This window comes from Kogia breviceps, chromosome 7 (genome assembly GCF_026419965.1).
Source record: "Kogia breviceps isolate mKogBre1 chromosome 7, mKogBre1 haplotype 1, whole genome shotgun sequence".
Classification (NCBI taxonomy): Eukaryota; Metazoa; Chordata; class Mammalia; order Artiodactyla; family Physeteridae; genus Kogia; species Kogia breviceps.
In genome coordinates, this window is record NC_081316.1 from 107,041,655 (window position 1) to 107,060,279 (window position 18,625).

Genomic DNA, 18,625 nt, shown 5'->3' on the forward strand with positions numbered 1-18,625 from the left:
GCGCATTGGTTAAGGATCCACTTGCCAATGCAGGGGACACGGGTTCGAGCCCTGGTCCGGGAAGATCCCACATGTCACAGAGCAACTAAGCCCGTGCACCACAACTACTGAGCCCGCATGCCTAGAACCCGTGCTCCTCAACAAGAGAAGCCACCGCAATGAGAAGCCCGCGCACCGCAACGAAGAGTGGCCCCCGCTCACTGCAACTAGAGAAAGCCCACGCGCAGCAACGAAGACCCAACACAGCCAAAAAAAAAAAAAAAAAAAGCTTCACAAAATTTTAGCAAATTTAAAAAAAATACATAATGACCAAGTACAGTTTATTTCAGGAATGCAAGATTGGTTTAACAGATCATGCCATCAATGTAATTTACCATATTAACAGACAAAAAAAGTAAAACCATATAATCATCTCAATGGATACAGAAGAAGCACTTGACAATCCTCAACAACTATTTTTGTTTAAAATTCTCAGCAAACTGGAAAGAAAAGGGAATGACCTCAACCTGTTAGAGGGCATCTAAGAAAAAGGTACAGCCTACATCATATTTAATGATGAAAGACAATGCTTTCCCCCTAAGATCACAAATAACGTGGGACTTCCCTGGCGGTCCAGTGGTTAAGACTTCATGCTCCCGATGCAGGGGGCCTGGGTTCAATCCCTGGTCAGGGAACTAGATCCCACATGCCGCAACTAAAAGCCTGCATGCCGCAACTAAAGATCCCATGTGCTGCAGCTAAGAGCTGGCACAGCCAAATAAATAAATATTTAGAATGTACCCAGAACTTAAAAACAAACAAACAAACAAACAAAACCACAAATAAGGCAAGGCTGTCCTCTCTCCTCTTCCATTCAACATTGTACTGGAGGTTCTAGCAGTGCAATGAGCCATGAAACAGAAGTAAAACAGACTCCAGATTGGAAATTGAAAAGCTGAAAATAAAAATTGTCTTTATTCACAAACAACATGATCAAATATATGGAGTATCCAATGGGATCTACAAAAAAAAAAGCTACTAGAGTTAATAAATGGGTTTAGGAAGTTTTCAGCATAGAAGATCAATATACAAAAAGTAATTGTATTCCTCTACAATTTCAAGGAACTACTGGAAATCAAAAATTTTTAAATAACATAAACAAAGTCATCAAAAATATAGTAAAACACTTAGGGATAAATCTGACAAAAGACGTGTTCATGGACTGGAGGACTCAATATCATTAGGATGTCAGTTGTCTCCAAACTGATCTATAAATTCAATGCAATCCTGATCATAATCTCAGCAGGCATTTTGTAGTAACTGAGAAGGCAATTCATATGGGACTGCAAAGAACCTAGAATAGCCAGACTACTTTCTTTAAAAGTTGTATCCCAGGGCTTCCCTGGTGGCGCAGTGGTTGAGAGTCCGCCTGCCGATGCAGGAGACACGGGTTCGTGCCCTGGTCCGGGAGGATCCCACATGCCGCGGAGCACCTAAGCCCGTGAGCCATGGCCGCTAGGCCTGCGTGTCCGGAGCCTGTGCTCTGCAACGGGAGAGGCCGCGACAGTGAGAGGCCCGCATACCGCAAAAAAAAAAAAAAAAAAAAAAAAGTTGTATCCCAGCCATTCCACTCCTGAGTATTTATCCAATAGAGGTAAGAGTGTATGTCCTTGTATATGCGTGTATGATTTATACAATGGTTTATGTATGAATGTTCATAGCAACTTAATTTGTAATAGCCAAAACCAGGAAACACTCAAAAGACAATCAAGGTGTGAATGGATAAACAACTTGTGGTATATCCATACAATGGAGTACTACTGAACATTAGAAAGGAATGAACTATTCATAGATGCAACAAGATGGATGAATCTCAAAATAATTATGCCGAGTGTAGAAGGAGCCAGACCAGAAAAGGGTACATATTATATTATTTCACTTATTTAAAACTCTAGAAAAACGGAAACTAATCTATAATGACAGAAAGCTGATCAGTGGTTGCCTAGAGGATGAGAGGATAAGGAAGAGATTGCATGCAAAGGGGCACAAGGAAACTGTCCAGGGTATTGGGTAAGTTCATACTTATCAATCTTGGTGATGTTTCACAAGCAGATACATATGCCAAAACTTATCAAATTTTACACGTTAAATATATGCAGTTTATTCCTGTCAGTTTTATTCAGTAAAGCTGTGTTTTAAAAGCACACAAAAAAAGAGAGATGAAGGGACCCAAGTTTCCAGAAGGGCTCAGGTGAAGGTCAGTGTTTCTCATCCTTGGCTTCACATTAGAATCAGCTTAGGCACTTTGAAAAGTCCTGATGTTCCAACCCAGTATAATCAGCATCTCTGGGGGTGTCACCCAGGCATCAGTACTTTGAAAGCTCCCCAGGAGATTCCAATGTGCAGTGAATTTTGAGAACTGCTGAGCTGTAGAGGGGGACATAAGGGTACATGAGGAGCACAGGGTCAAAGGAAGCGTGCAGGGCATGGGAAGGACACAAGTATTGGTGCAATGCAAGCCGTGGAAGAGTTGCCAAAGGTGGAGGGATCCAGTGTGAAAATGGGATCTAGGGCTAGGAGGACAGCAGCAGTAGGCTATAAAGGGTAGGAATGAATCATAACCATGAATGAAGCATGTGTAAATTGGAAGTTCATTCTGTCTCCAACAAAGTTAGGGTCTGTGTGTATCTTGAGGAGATAGTGGGCAGAATCATCCAGATCTCTGGCTATGTGGTTGTTAATAATTTTCTCCTTTGGGAACCCTGGTCTAAGAAATTCCCACTCTTGGCGACTTCCCTGGTGGTCCAGTGGTTAAAACTTTGCCTTCCAATGCAGGGGGTGTGGGTTCGATCCCTGGTCAGGGAGCTAAGACCCCACATGCCTTGCAGCCAAAAAACCAAAACATGAAACAGAAGCAATATTATAACAAATTCAATAAAGACTTTAAAAATGGTCCACATCAAAAAAATCTTAAGAAAAAAAAAACTCCCATCTCTCATTAAACTGTTCTGAAGTTTATGGAATTACTCTTACGCGGAGAAAAAAAAGAGGGGTTCCCACACGTTAGACAGGAATGGGTGTAAAGGACACAAAAGAGTAAGTGGCTTCAATTCTTCCTCTAAACCAGAGATTCTCTGAATTGAGGCTGCTTCAGAATCACCTGGGGACCCAAGAATGTCCCCAAGTGGGACCCAAGTGTGTATTTTTAAAATAAATCCCGAAGTTTCAGAACCACCACTAACCCAATGGCTAAAGATGCCATCTACTGAAAATATCCTAATTCCCCACCCAGTCTCAGACTCCAGCTTTCCAAGTGGGTGGAGAAGGATAGTATGTTTTAATTGATGAAGTGTTTCTGATGCCAGTTTACTATGCAGAAGGCAAGGGTGGGGCAGGGACAGGTTCTGAGGAAAGAAAAGAGAATGGTACCTTCTATACAGGGGAAAAGTGTACTGAAGGGGCCTTGGCTGAGACCTCCTTGTAGGTAGTGGCTACCACTCCACAGGGGTCATAAAGCCAAGGCCAGCCCCTTAGCAGAAATGGGACTTTGTCAAACACACTCTCAGAACCTTGATAAGAAGTGATCCTCAGGGCCTTTGATGTCTCTGCCACCTCCGCTCATGATGTCATGGAAACTTCTAAGTGGCTGTGTCCCTAAACACAGCAGCCCGCCCTCCACTGTGGTGAGGAAGTCAAAGCCATAGAAGGGTTGTAATAGGGGACTGGAGCCAAGAGAGTTTGGTGGGGCCGATCCTGCACCCAGGGAGCCCACCAGGACAGAAACACCAGTGGGTCAAGATATGGTGGGAGACTGCCCATCACACAGTCCATGTGGGGCAGAGGAAGGAAGTGATGAAGGAAGGACACAGATGGGCAGGGAAGGCAAGGGCCCAGTCAAGTCAGGGACACTCCCATGCATTGTCCAGGAGCCTTCAAAAGTCCAGGTGCCTGCTGAGTGAAAGAGGATATAGCTTTCTTGGCTGAGCAAGGAGAGAAGGTCCAGTCGATAACCAATGAGCCTAGAAGCCACCAGCCTCAGGTTCACTTGTTCCGAGCCCAGTTCTCACCAAGACGACCGTACTGAGCCTCATTCCGATCTCGAAGGGGCTAAGAGATGAGAAGGAGAAACAGTGAGGCAGTGTCAGAACTCTCCCAGGGAGAACCCCAGCAGACCTCAGAGATGAGAGCTCATTCCTGGCCTTTCCAGATCCCCCAGTGACGAATTCCCCACTAGGACCTTCACACACATACACATTAAACCTAGTATCAGGCTCTCCATCCCCACTCACTCCTCCCCCCATTCTCATCTTTTTCCCCTCAGGGCTCACCTGATAGAGCTGGTCATTCCCCAACAAAGCTTGAGTGTCAGCAGCTAGAAGAACCAGGGAAAGAGAGTCAACAAGGGCCTAGGAGATGGGACAGTGAGATCCCATGAATGCTGCAGGGGGACTGCAGCTGGTCACACCCTTGGAAGTCTGCATGAGCTATGGGCACCTAAGTTCTGTCAGCAACCAGTTGTAGGAGTCCTTAGGAGATTGCAATAGTGACTCCCAGATGAGACACAACCCACCTCCAGTCCCATTCCTTAGCAAGTACACACTCATACCCACATTCACAGCCACAACACACACATGTTCCGTCCCTTCCACTTACCCCTGGAGAGCCTTCCAGTCTCGTTTCCAGCAAAGCAGTAGACTCCCAAAGCAAGGAGCACAGTGGCAATGATGTCAGTGATGACGACGCCTGCCAGGGTGGCTGAGTCCAGCTCCACACAGTTCTGGCACACTGTAGGGGAAGGGAGGCCAAAGGAGAGGTGGAGGGTCTTCAAGATCAGGGAACCACCTCTGCCTCTTAGGGCAGCCCCAGGATCTCTCATGCCAAGACCTAAACTTGGAAAAAGTCCTGCTGAGAGCCTTGATACATCTACCTCTACCCTTCAACCCAAGAAATCCCTGAGGAGAGCCAAGAAGTTGTTTCAGCTTTGTAGGAACTTAAACAAGGCAGTAGGCCAACCACTCTCCCAACCAAGCCCCTACTGCTTGGGTCACAATGTCCCTATTGTTCTTTTGCCATTAAGCTATTTCCCACTCAGGGCTCCAAAATCTGGCTCATACCATTACAAGAGCAACCCAGTTTGTTGACAGCACAGACTGGTACACCAGAGCTCCCTACACCTAGAAAGTTCTCATATCCAGAGGCCCCATCCATTCCAACCCAAAGGGTCTTGGAAGCACATACTTCGATAGTATACTTGCAGAGTAGATGTTCTGCTGGTTTGTCCATCTGTCTCACTGCACCCATACACTCCTCGTGGGTCCAGGTTGCGTTTTCCCAAGTCCACAGTTTTATTCCCTAAGGCAAATTGTCCTACCGTTCCTTCTAGCCACGTGATACCGGCATTGCATGTCAAAAATACTCTGTCCTCAAGTTCCTCCACCGAGATATTCAAAGGGCTCACTAAGGGAAAAAATACCACGATTGGAGCCAGCTCTTTGGTCTGCACCAGACTCCTTGTCCTGCTGAGGCTCATACTTAAGAAGGACCACTTTCCAAGTCTAGAATAGTTCATGGTTTCTAGTGAGAAGTCACAAGAGAAGTGCTTCAATAGGCTCCCCACAAACTGCAGGGACCAAGAAGGACATGAGGACACAGTCCAAGCAGAGGACAGGCCCTGATGGACATGGAGCAAAAGAGGAAAACATGGAGCTGGGTCGATCCAAGAACCTTCCTGGAACTGTGTTCAGACCACTGATTAGGAGTAGGAGGGGAGCCCAGACTGCTAAAACACCCAAGAGATATGGAAAGGCAGAAGAATGGTCCTCAATTGGAGATATCCACATTTTTTTCTCCAAGAAACCTTCTAATTCTACTTCCCAGCCACCTGCAATACTCCCACATCGACTTCTCATCTTCTGCCCCCTTGCCCCACCCTTGCCCCAACCACTACCAAGGAAATGGTACCACTAAAGCCGTTCCTATGGCCAATGATGGCTGGGGGTAGGAGAGAAGCTAATATGAATTACCATCCCAGTGGTCCAAAAGGGGACCAAGGGCAATTCCCATGTAAAGATTTTTAGTTGTTCCACCCTTGCTTAGGAGGAGAGGGACAGGAAAAAAATTTTTATTGAATCTGTTCTTGGGGCTCCTCACAGGTCAAGTCTTGTGGGGAGTTGAAGGGTTGGAGGTATGAACAGCACCTTTCTAGATTCGCTGAACTGCTGTGACAGAGCATCTCCACAGCCCACTGAGGCACTGGAATCTATATCTCCAATCCCAGGAAAAAATGGAATCTACATTCTTCCTGAGATTCATAGTCAGTTACCAATTTGGATAGAAGAGCATCCTCTAGAAAACCCCCCGAAGAGCCATTTCTCGTCTCTGTAGCGGGTCAGGAGAAAATGCGTGCATCCTCAGGGAGATACATGTACATCAGATGCTCCACATCGCATAGTCATGTATTCCTTGGGGATCCATTTCCAATGGAAATCCTGGATGTCCCAAAGAAGCTGACTACTAGGGTAACCATTCATCCCAGTTTGCCTGGGATTGAGAGAATACCTGGGACATAAGAGTATCAGTTTTAAAACCAGGCAAACGTGGATGAGTGGGTCGTTCTACTACCCCAAATCTGCCCTCCCTCCTGCTCAGCCTCAATTTAACTTTTCTCTTAAAGCATTCCCCTGAGTGCTGGGCCATGGCCCCAGGTGGTGACATCATGATGGCCAAATGACCAAGAGTCCTGGATCCCAAAGGCTCTCTGCCCTAGAAGGAACAGTACTCCCATTACCAGCCCTAGGCTAAGGCACACACATACTGCAACACTTCCTACAGATCTCTGGCCTAAGGTCTTTAGAGAGACATTCAAGGCCAAGATGCACCCCTAGCTGGAGTCAGTCAAAGCCAAGAGCCTGTGCTTCCCAGACCCTGTGCTACATCCCAACATGGCCCTCCTTGACAATGCTGCCTGGTGAATTGAAGCTAGCATTGAGGAGGACTTTCGAGTGGACCACATTTCAGGTGGTAAAGTCCCTCTTAGGTCCCTTCTCCCAGATGCCCCCATCCACCCAGAGAAGCCCTACCTTGGGAGAGAAGGGCAGCCAGTATCAGGCCAGACAGAAAACTTCTATGTTCCATCTTCCATCAGAATTCATCCAGAAGACAGACCCAAGTCACAGAACTATCAGCCAAGGTGAAAGCCGCCTTCCCCCAACTGACTCATGTGTACCGGAAAAAGTAAAGGGTGGCGGAGGCACTAGAAGACGCCTATTTCTCTGCTCTCTGCTGTGGGTGTTGGGAGGCCGTCAGGGTAGAGGTAGGCTGGGGGTGGGGTAGGAAGGAAGCAGGTGCAAATCGCTCTTTCTCAGAGCATGGAGGGTGGGGGAGGGGGAGAAGGGGGAAGCAGAGGATATGGAAAAGGTTGCCTGGACATCTAGGAAGTAAAAGGAGATTCAGGGTGTCCTTTCTTGAGTCACTGATGAAAAAGAAGAAATTCTGAACTCCTGTCAGCAACATCACTGCATTTACTCACCACCTAAAAACTGCCACCTCTCAAAACCCTTGAGACAAGCTGTGAACCCCATCCCACAAGCCAATCAGCTAGGTTCCTCCCTTTCCTGGTCTTTCTTGGGACCCTACCCGAGGTCCTCCTTGGGCCGCCTGGGACACCAGACTAAGTAGCTTCTTACCAGTGGGAGTTTGAGCTTTGGAAGCACCCTAAGGAGAGATTTACATCCTGGCTCCAATACTGCCTACCTGCTGGGTCTGAGCCAGTCACAGAATTCTTCAGAGCCTAATTCCCTCAGTACCATGAGAAGAATTCGAATGGAATGTTTCCATGGTACCTGATACTTCATATGTTCTCAATAAGAGAGAGAGTTATTAATAACCCTATGATTAACTCGCAGCACAACTGAGCCTCCCCAGGAGACAAATGGACTTTTTTCTCTGGGCTATGGAAATCCCAAACTGTCTACACTGTCGCAGTTAGACTGTAATTTATCTGAGGGTAGAGAGCGTACATGTCTTGCTCACTTCTGTATCACCAGCACCTGGCCTGTGCATGGCACATGACGAGAGCTCCGTACATTTTTGTCAATTCACTGGCTGACCGGCTGAGGGGCCTGAGATCCTAGGAACGCAGCTGACACTAATCCTTGGAAATGTATGGTCTGTCTTGGTGGACTTGTCCTACCTGTTCCTTTCCAGGCAGGCACCACTTTGACGATCTCATCTCAAGAGAGCAGTGAAAAAATTCCCTGGACCAAGGTGGCTTTCTGTTCAGAGTTCCAGCCCCAAGCACCTAAGAGTTCCCACCTACATTCACTAGTTCTAACAACAACAGCTAGCAACAGGCAACAACTGGCTGAGATCCAAGTAACAAGTGGTGGCAGAAACGTTTATCTTCCCCTCATAAAAAGAAAGGGGCCCAGGCCACCTCTTGCCCAGCACCAAAGGTGGCTTCCTGTACAAGCTGAGTCTCTGAGATGGGAATCCAGCACTCCCTCACGTTCCCTCCCTTCCACCACCCACACTCCTCTCCTTAACTGAAAAGCCAGAGATATCTGCACCTGCAGCCCTCCTGAGCCCTGCCCCCACCCACTGCCCACACTTGAAGCAGAGGGTGGAGGCTCTGGGTTCTTGCCTGTTCACAGGGGCCCCAGCCTTAAGGATGCTGGGCGGAGCCAGGCGATACGCTAGCACAGGCTGGCTGGCTGGCTGCTAGGGGCTGCTCAGTGCTTCTGCGGGAGAAGAACAGAGGCTGCTATGGAGCAGGGGAAGCGTCTGGCTGGCCTCCTCCTGGCTATCACTCTTCTTCAAGGTAAGGGCCTGCTAGGGGGTCTGACAGTCTGGAGAAGGGCTCAAGAGAAGAAACCATAACTGGGAGGCGAGTATATTGGGATCCACTAACCTCGAGCTGTCACCCTAAAGTTCAGAGAAGGAAGGGCAAAAATGAAGCTTCTCCCTGCTCTCTGCTAAAGAGAAGCTGTGTTCCATGGGAGAGATGGAGTCCTTGTCTCTTAAGAAATCAAAACAGATGACTTTACTGGCTTGAGAGAGAATCCGGATGCCACCATCTTAGGTCTGAATGTAGCCCAAAGGGCACAGGCCAGGAATCTGAAGAGAAAAGGTATGTGTTCCTTAACTCAGAGCTGGGGTTAGGAGTAGACCTACGAAGCATTCACTCACCCTGTTGGTCAGCTGGTCAACAAATATGTGTGAGATCCTATTACGTGTTAGGCTAGAAGGGTATAAAGGTGAATAAAAACCTTCTGCTCCAATTAGCTCATAGTCTAATTGAAGAGATAAGTTTCAACGTTGCCAGATTGAGTGTAAGGTACAATATAGGTTGCCTGAACGAATATTCAGTTGGAAATACAATAGGAAGTGGATGAACTGGGCCGATGCCTGGAATCTGGACTAGAGATTACTCTCTCCATGTTGAAAGTTGTTGAAATCATGCAAGAACCATGAGAGATGTGAGGAAGAGGAGGCTGAGGATAGAACTGTGAGGATACCACCTTTAAGGAATAGTTAGAGAACAAACATGTTGGTAAAGAGATAAGGGAATGATCCAAGAGCTGAAATGATCAGATGAGTGCTATTCCCTAGAAACCAAGGGAGTAGAGAGCTTCCAGAAGGAGAAAATCACCACGAGTATGAAATGCTAAAGAGACGTCCACTGATATAAGAATATATTTAAACGTTTAAGTCTGTATATATACTACCAATGGAAAATAGATAGCTAGTGGGAAGCAGCCGCATAGCACAGGGAGATCAGCTCGGTGCTTTGTGACCACCTAGAGGGGTGGGATAGGGAGGGTGGGAGGGAGACGCAAGAGGGAGGAGATATGGGGAATTTTGAATCAGAGTTAGAATGAGGGGACTCTGTTCCTCCCATGGTGATCAGGTGGGTGGGGAGAAGAGCTAGTTAGAAATCTGCCTAACTCTTTGTCTTGCTTTTCTTTATCTTCATTTACTCATTTATTCACTCATACATTCATTCGAAATATATAAAGCTCCTGCCATGTTCCAGGCACTGTGCTGGGTGAACTATTCATAAACAGTTCACCCCTGTATGAAGTTCTAAGACTGTTGACTCCTTCCAACTGTTTCCATCACACTTTGATCTATGCCCCCATCTCTCCCCATAACAAACTCTACCTCTAGCCAAACTACCTCTTTTGTCCTTTTCCAAGTTTGTATCTTTGTTCAGCTATTCTTTCTACCTGGAAACTCTTTCTCTGTCTGGTGAATTCTCACTCATTCTTCAAGGCAGACCAAATGCCATCTTCTCTGTCAAGCTTTCCCTGTCCCCTCACCCTTGGTCAAAATCAATAGTTTCTACCCCTTTCCATATGCATTTATACAAATACTAAATGATAATTTATAAGTACTGTTACATTTATTACATTTGTGTTTATTTTTTTCCCACTTCATTGTAAACTCTTCAGAAGCGGCAACTAGTTATTTGTATCACCACCCTTTTCTTCCACACTCGTTACTCATGTCAGACCCATAATAGTGGTAAGTGTTTGAATTAAATCCAATTGAACTGAACTCCAGTGTTGGTTGTCTATAGTATGTCTACCATGCAACTCTACTACTCTGAGTTTTGAGACAGATTTGAGGGCTATTTAATAGCTAACTCCTTTGGGACATTCAGGGTTTCCACAAAAAATGGATCACCAAGGCTCAAGATTTTAGAAGTAACTCAGCTCTAAAAGACTTTAGCTAGTGCACACCCAGTCTTTGCCGGGGCTTTAGCTGCTAAAGGAGCAGAGCATTCCACACTGCACAGGCAATACCCTTATGGATACTGCAATACAGTTCTGCAATGCTAACCGTCCAGGGTTAGTGTCAGACCTCAAAGGTTAAGGGCTCAGTCCCCAAAAAGACTGCCCTCACTTTAAAAGCTAGGAACAAGTTCAGGGATCCCCAGACTACCCACACGTCTAACGATCTTCCTGCAAATCTGGAGGGTTCCCAAGAACCGCCTCAGAATTTGCTAGAACAACTCACAGAACTCCGGAAAGCCCTATACTTACTACTACAGTTTTATTATAAAAAATAAAATCAGGACTTCCCTGGTGGCGCAGTGGTTGAGAGTCCGCCTGCTGATGCAAGGGACGCGAGTTCGTGCCCCGGTCCGGGAAGATCCCACATGCCGCGGAGAGGCTGGGCCCGTGAGCCATGGCCGCTGAGCCTGCGCGTCCGGAGCCTGTGCTCCGCAACGGGAGAGGCCGCGACAGTGAGAGGCCCGCGTACCGCAAAAAATAATAATAATAATAATAAAATAAAATAAAATCAGATCTAGCCAAATGAAGAGACACATAGGGTGAGGTCTGAGAGAGTCCTGAACACAGAGCTTCCATGCCCTCTCCTTCAGGAATTAAAATACATCACCCTCCTGGCACATTGATATACTCACCAACTAGGAAGTGTGACTGAGTTTTTATTGGGGTTTCATTACATAGGCATGATTGATTGAATCATTGGTCATGTGACTGAACTCAGTCTCCAGTCCTCCTCCCCATCCTAGAGCTCAAAGGCCCAATTCTCCAATCACATGTTTGGTCTTGACCCGTCCCATCCTGAGTCATCTCATTAGCATAAACTCATGTGTGAGCCAAGGGCCCATGAAGAATCACAAAGGCAATCCTGTCATTCATGAAATTCCACGGGTTGAGAAACTCCCTCCCAGCAACCCAGGAGAAAGACCAGACAAACTCTTTGCTATACAACACCCTAAATTCAGTTTGGTGATTTAGGCTACAATCCAAGGAAATAGGTATAGATACTGTCACTCACATGAATTAGGCTCTCGCTCTCCATGTTGGCCTCAAATGACTGTGGAAATGATGCATCAGGGGTTCTGAATGCTCTCTTCTATCTCTACAGGTACTATGGTGCAGTTGTATGAAGGTAGGGGAAATGGCTTCTTTCTATCATCAACCTCTGAGGAAATTCATGGAAATATGGCTTCCCACAACAGTAGTCCTATAGGAGCAAGTGAAGAGCTAAGAAGGGATGAGATGATGAAGGATAGACAGCAAACCTCTCCAGTGTCAACCAAATCAGTGGCCAGTCCTGACCTCCCTGGCAGCTTTCCTGTAGCTAAACAATTAATTTTCTGGTTCTTGGAGGAGAAACAGGACCCTAGCAGCTAGGCACTACTCAGAGCACAACCTATGAATCAACAGCATTGGCATCACCTGGGAGCATGTTAGAAGTGCAGAATCTCAGTCCCTCCCCAGAACTATTGAATAAAACCTGAAATTCTAACTAGACCCCATGTGATTCATGTGCACATTAAAGCTTAAGAAGCAGTACTGTCATGGTCTTCTCCTGATGCCCTGGGACAGGGAGAATTTCACAGGCAAGATCTTAACAGACATTCCTTTTTCAGTAAGAGTGGATGACAATCAAGAAGATGGTTCAGTACTTCTGACTTGTGACATGAATGAAAAAGTTATCAGGTGGTTTAAAGATGAGGTGGAAATAAGTCCTGTAAACACAAGTAAAACGACTTGGAATCTTGGAAGTAGTACCAAGGACCCTCGAGGGATATATTGGTGTCAAGGATCAAAGAACCGTTCAAAACCACTCCAAGTATATTATAGAAGTACGTATCCCCTTTGGTTTGCTTGTGTGAAATTAAGCAGTACTTGCTGTTCTGGTGAGCTTCTTGTCTTGGGTGAGTGTGGAAATAGATGCTACATAGTGAAGTAAGAGCCAGTTTTCTTAATCTCAACATACTTCTTTTTTTTTTTTAATTTATTTACTTGGCTGCACCGGGTCTTAGCTGCGGCACACGGGATTTTCATTGAGGCATGGGGGATCTTTAGTTGCAGCATGCAGGATCTTTTCAGTTGCAGCATGCAGGATCTAATTCCCTGACCAGGGATCAAACTCTGGCCCCCTGCATTGGGAGTGCGGACACTTAACCACTGGACCACCAGGGAAGTCCCTCAACTTACTTCTTTTTGAATTTAACAAAGCAGTTCCCCCAAATTCTTGAAAAAGCATAGCCTGTGTTGTAAAGCCTGACTCACTTTTGGATAGGCCCCACAGATTGGAGCAGTCAGCAGTTTATATAAAGTGAGTTAGGGCAGGTAAGGGAGACAAGAGAGACTACAAGGTAAGCAACAGAAATGTAGAAGGCAGTTGAGCATGGAGAATGGGATCTGGTCTTCCTTATATTTCAATAGTTGCTGGTAGTAAGACTACATGGGCTTCCCCAGGACTCCTGGGGGGCAGAGGAACATCAAAAAGCATTGAGTTCTCAGCCCAAGGATCTTCCCAGGCAATTCCCTTGCCATACCACCCACAGAGAGAGCCGTCTGCTGCCTTAGACAGAGGTATTATCTCAGGAGAACAAAATCCGGAACAACTTTCGCACCTCGAAGGAAGTTAATCCTTCCCTTTCTCCACAGTGTGTCAGAACTGCATTGAGCTGAATTCAGCCACTGTGTCTGGCTTTATCTTCACTGAAATCATCAGCATTTTCCTCCTTGCTGTTGGGGTCTACTACATTGCTGGACATGAAGGAGTTCGCCAGTCAAGAGGTAAAAGAATGCTCTTAGATGAGAGGTGAGACCACCTGGGACCCTTAGACTCCTTCCTACCAAAATAGAACCAATAGAAAAGACTGGGTTGGCACGTGTCACTGATGAGCACGGCTGGGTGGGGCTCTGGTTCTGTAGGCAGGAGAAAAGGACACTTGGTGTTTTCACAGCATATTTGCCTATCTCAAGATCCAACTCTCTCTGATTTGTCCTCTGTGCTTTTTAAAAAACTCTTTCTTGAAGTAAAACCTACATACAGAAAAGTGCGTGAATCACATACACACAGCTCAAAAAACTTTTCTAACAAAGCAAACACACATTTGAATCCAGCACCCAGTTTACGAAAGAGAATTAACACTTGTGGTCACTTCCAGCCTCCACTTAGTCCCAAAAGCGACCACTATCCTGACTTCTAACAACATTGATTCATTTTGCCTCTTTTTGTTTCTTACGTAAATAGACTCATACAGTAAGTACTCTTATGTGTGGCTTCTTTTACTCAACAATATGCTTGTGACATCTATCCATAGTGTTATATGTAGATGTATTTCACTAATTCTTATTGCTATTCAGTACCCCATTGGGTGAATATATCCCAGTTTATTATTCATTCTATCTTGTGTATGTGTACATTTTGTTTATTTTTTGTGCAGCTTCAGACAAGCAGACACTGTTGTCCAATGACCAGCTGTATCAGGTAAGGGAATGTGACGTGAAAGAGACATTGCTAGTTAGTAGTGGTAAAATTTTGGAATGGGGGGGCAAGTTATTTGGAAGAAACTGCTTAGGACATACCAGACGATGGCATCGTTATCCCTTTGGGTAGAATGGATGAAATAAAGAGAAGGGTTGAGAGAGACTGAGGTCAGGGTCTAGTGAGAACAAGTTGAAGAACACACAGAGAAACTAGATACAGAGCCTCCATTCTTGTCCTCTCCCACCCCCAGGACCATGAAGAAACCACTACAACGCTTTGAACATAAAAAGCACTCAATAAGTATGCATCAATAGAAAACAAACTTATGGTTACCAGGGGGTAAGGGCAGGGAGGGATAAATAGGGAGATTGGGATTGATATATACACACTACTATATATAAAATAGATAACTAATAAGAACCTGCTGTAAAGCACAGAGAATTCTACTCAATGCTCTGTATGATCTATATGGGAAAAGAATCTTTAAAAAAGTTCTTTTTTAAAAAAGAGTGGATATATGTATATGTATAATAGATTCACTTTGCTGTATACCTGAAACTAACACAACATTGTAAATCAACTATACTCCAATAAAAATTTTATTAAAGTATATATGAAGAAAGATGAAAAAAATAGACATTTAGAGTGAAAGCTAAAAAAAATTTTTTAATTAGAAAATAAATATGCATCAAATTAATTCATAGAGGATGATGGAAAATGATTATGACTGTTCTATCCTTTTTAGCCCCTTAAAGAACGGGAAGATGACCAATACAGCCACCTTCAAGGAAACCATTTGAGGAAAAATTGAGCCCAGGACTCAGAGTAGGTGTCTCTCTACGCCAATTCTAAGAAAGTGCCTTTGCACTACCTGCCTTCCCAACTACTGCCAAGTTTATCTCCTTTCCCCAAGCAGCTATAAGGATGGGGGGGGGGGGGAGGATTGATTGATAATTCCTTGTGGGGAGGAGGATGACTCTCCTGTGCATTGTAGGATTTTTTTTTTTTTTTTTTTTTTTTTTTTTTTTTTGCGGTACGCGGGCCTCTCACTGTCGTGGCTTCTCCCGTTGCGGAGCACAGGCTCCGGACGCGCAGGCGCAGCGGCCATGGCTCACGGGCCCAGCCGCTCCGCGGCACGTGGGATCTTCCCGGACCTTGGCACGAACCCGCACCCCCTGAATCGGCAGGCGGACTCCCAACCACTGCGCCACCAGGGGACCCCCCATTGTAGGATTTTTAGCAGCATCCCTCGCCTCTGTCCACCAGATGCCGGTAGTACTCCCCAGCTGTGACAACAAAAATATCTCCAGATATTGCAAGTATCCCCACGGGAGGCAAAGTCGCCCTTAGTTAAGAATCAATGAACCTATATTAACCTTCCAATCACCTAAGCAATCAATCAGAAGTTCTAATTCAATCAACCAGAAACTTCAATCAGGAAAACAGGGCCCAAGCATTATTTGGTTTTCTGAACCAGTTGCAATTTTTCTTTTTTTAATACAAGTGTTTTTCCCTTCTATCCAGTTCTCAGAAACAGAGCAATACATTTTGGAGCAATCCTAGTAGACATTTTCAACCCTAAATCTAGACTCAAGATTCCCAAAGGTGACAAATGTAAAAGAAGGGCCATCAGAGCAAATTCGGGTTTTTCTCAAAAATAAAAAAAGTAAAGTAAAACTTGTGTGGTGTTTCAGGAGCGCCACCTATTGGATGTAATTTTTCTGTAAAAGAAAAACGAAAAGGTCAAATAACCTCCTTTATTTGAATACCATTTTTAAAAGTTTTAATTTTTATTTACTTTATAAGTCATAATTCACATGGTTCTAATATGCAGTGAAAGGTCTCCCTTCTCCTCCCTCTCCAGCCACCCAGTTGCCTTCTACAGAGGCAAACAATAATACTAGTTTCTTATATAGCTTTACAAGATATTTAAAGTATTATATATCGGAGGTATTCTACGCATACATAAGCAAATTCTTTTTTTTAAGGATGATAAATGCATTGTGATTTTTTGTTTGGTTTGGTTTCAGCTGCGTTGGGTCTTCATTGCTGCGCGTGGGCTTTCTCTAGTTGCAGCAAGTGGGGGCTACTCTTCACTGCAATGCTCTGGCTTCTCATTGCGGTAGCTTCTCTTGTTGTGGAACACGGGCTCTAGGCACACGGGCTTCAGTAGTTGCGGCACATGGGCTCAGCAGTTACGGCACATGGGCTTAGTTGCTCCGTGGCATGTGGAATCTTCCTGGACCAGGGATGGAACCCATGTCCCCTGCATTGGCAGGCAGATTCTTAACAACTGCGCCACCAGGGAAGTTCCCAAGCAAATTCTTAAGTACACATTATTCATCCTTCCCCTATTTTTCACACAAATGTTATCATACTATACATCTTGCACTTCTCACCTAATAAAACCTGAAGATTACTTCATACCAATATATAAAGGAGCTTTCTTTTTAATGCAGCCACTTTGTACAGATCCCCTATAATTTATTTAACCAGTCCTCTATTGATGGACATTTAAGTTTGTTCTTTTGCTCTTACAATGACACAATGACTGTATAAATGTCATTTTTTAAAATTGTATTGAGGTGTAATATACATAAAATTCACTCATTTTAAGTGATTTCACCTGTTCTCGGTGATTTTTAGCAAATTTACCCGGTTGTACAACCATCACCATAATCCAGATTTAGAATATTTCCATCAGTCTCTTCAGATCTCTTGTGCTCTTTGCAGTCACTCCTTGTTCTCACCCTCAACGCCAGGCAACCACTAATCTCTTTTCTGTCTCTTTAGATTTGCCTTTTCTGGATAAATGGAGTCATACAATATGCTGCTCTGGACATTCCGGTACAAGTCTTCATGTGGACATATGTTTTCATTTGTCTGGGTTGATATCTAGGAGTGAAGAATTGCTGGGTTGTATGGTAAATTTATGTATAACGTTTTAAGAAACTGCCAGTTTGCCAAACTGGCTGTTCCATTTTAAATTCCCACCAGCGATGGATGAATGAGGTTCCTGTTTCTCCACATCCTCACAAATTTTTATTTTTTTTTTTTTGCGGTACGCGGGCCTCTCACCGTTGTGGCCTCTCCCGTTGCGGAGCACAGGCTCCAGACGAGCAAGCTCAGCGGCCATGGCTCACAGGCCCAGCCGCTCCGCAGCATGTGGGATCTTCCCGGACCGGGGTACGAACCCGCGTCCCCCGCATCCTCAGGCGGACTCTCAACCACTGCGCCACCAGGGAAGCCCCCTCACAAATATTTGTTACTATCTTTTTTAGTATAGCCATTCTAGTAGATGTAAAATAGTATCTTACTGTGGCTTTAATTTGCATTCCCTAACGACTAACGATGTTGAACATCTTTTCATGTGCTTATTAGCTATTCTTATCATATCTTTAGTGAAGCGTGTGTTCAAAACTTTTTTTTAATTGAGTTGTTTTTCTTCTTACTATTGAATTGTGAAAGTTCTTATATATTTTTGAATACAAGTCTTTTATCAGCTACATGATTTGCAAATATATCTACCAGTCTGTGACTTGTCTTTTCATTTTCTTAATGGTGTCTTTTGAAGTGTAAGAGTTTTTAATTTTGCTGAAGTCTGTTTTATCCTTTTTTTTTTTTATGGATTGTGCTTTTGGTATCATGTCTAAGAAATCCTTGCCTAACCCAAGGTCACAAAGATTTCTCATGTGTCTTGTTTTTAGTTTTATTTCTAACAATAAATGTCATTTTGAACATTAAGACTATTTGTAACAAATACAAATAAATGGAATTGCAGGACCCTAATGTATTTGCACCTGTAATTTAATTAAATATTGCCAAATTGCACTTCATAGAGGTTGGACCAATACATAATCCTAACTAGAGTGGCTACTGTTCCATACACAATCTAACAGTGTACTATTAAATTTTTTGAACTTTACCAACCTGATAAGTTAAAATGGCATCTCAGCTTAATTTTAATCTGCATTTTTCTAACCATTTGTTTTTCCTTCTCATGAAATACAGGCTCATATCCTTTTTTTTTTTTTTTTTAAGAAATGCTGTTCTGCCTCTTCTTTCCCTTTATTTATTTTTAATTTTTTTTGGCTCTGCTGGGTCTTTGTTGCGGTGTGTGGGCTCTGCTTTGCGGCACGCAGGCTCTCTAGTTGTGGCGCACAGGTTCCGGAGCACGCGGGCTCTCTAGTTGCAGCGTGCGGGCTTCGTTGCCCCCCTGCATGTGGGATCTTAGTTCCCCGACCAGGGTTCGAACCTGCATCCCCTGCATTGGAAGGCAGATTCTTAACCACTGGAACCACCAGGGACGTCCCTGGGCTCACGTCCTTTGATTTTTTTTTTTATTGTTACTCTTGGTGTTTACAATATAACCCCTTCTCTTAGT

General features: G+C 44.6%; 2 protein-coding genes across 3 annotated transcripts; one reads left to right on the forward strand and one right to left on the reverse strand.

Annotated features, from left to right (window-relative positions):
- Positions 1–292: 292 nt before the first annotated feature.
- CD3D (CD3 delta subunit of T-cell receptor complex) lies at positions 293–7,207 on the reverse strand. 2 transcript variants are annotated; one of them, XM_059068623.2, is made up of 6 exons: positions 7,059–7,207; positions 5,218–5,436; positions 4,633–4,764; positions 4,308–4,351; positions 1,603–4,086; positions 306–1,381 (listed from the first exon to the last, which is right to left on the reverse strand). In XM_059068623.2, the coding sequence occupies exons 1-5, from the start codon at positions 7,111–7,113 to the stop codon at positions 4,021–4,023; spliced, it is 516 nt and encodes a 171-aa protein (XP_058924606.1). In that variant the 5' UTR covers positions 7,114–7,207; the 3' UTR covers positions 306–1,381; positions 1,603–4,020. The 2 variants fall into 2 exon arrangements, with proteins under 2 accessions (XP_066895603.1, XP_058924606.1); XM_067039502.1 differs by lacking the exon at positions 5,218–5,436 and having other exon boundaries at positions 293–1,381; positions 7,059–7,191.
- A 1,450-nt stretch (positions 7,208–8,657) lies between these two features.
- CD3G (CD3 gamma subunit of T-cell receptor complex) lies at positions 8,658–18,174 on the forward strand. The gene is made up of 7 exons (XM_059068715.2): positions 8,658–8,797; positions 11,878–11,901; positions 12,386–12,601; positions 13,413–13,544; positions 14,198–14,241; positions 14,987–15,066; positions 17,035–18,174. The coding sequence occupies exons 1-6, from the start codon at positions 8,743–8,745 to the stop codon at positions 15,050–15,052; spliced, it is 537 nt and encodes a 178-aa protein (XP_058924698.1). The 5' UTR covers positions 8,658–8,742; the 3' UTR covers positions 15,053–15,066; positions 17,035–18,174.
- Positions 18,175–18,625: the final 451 nt, after the last annotated feature.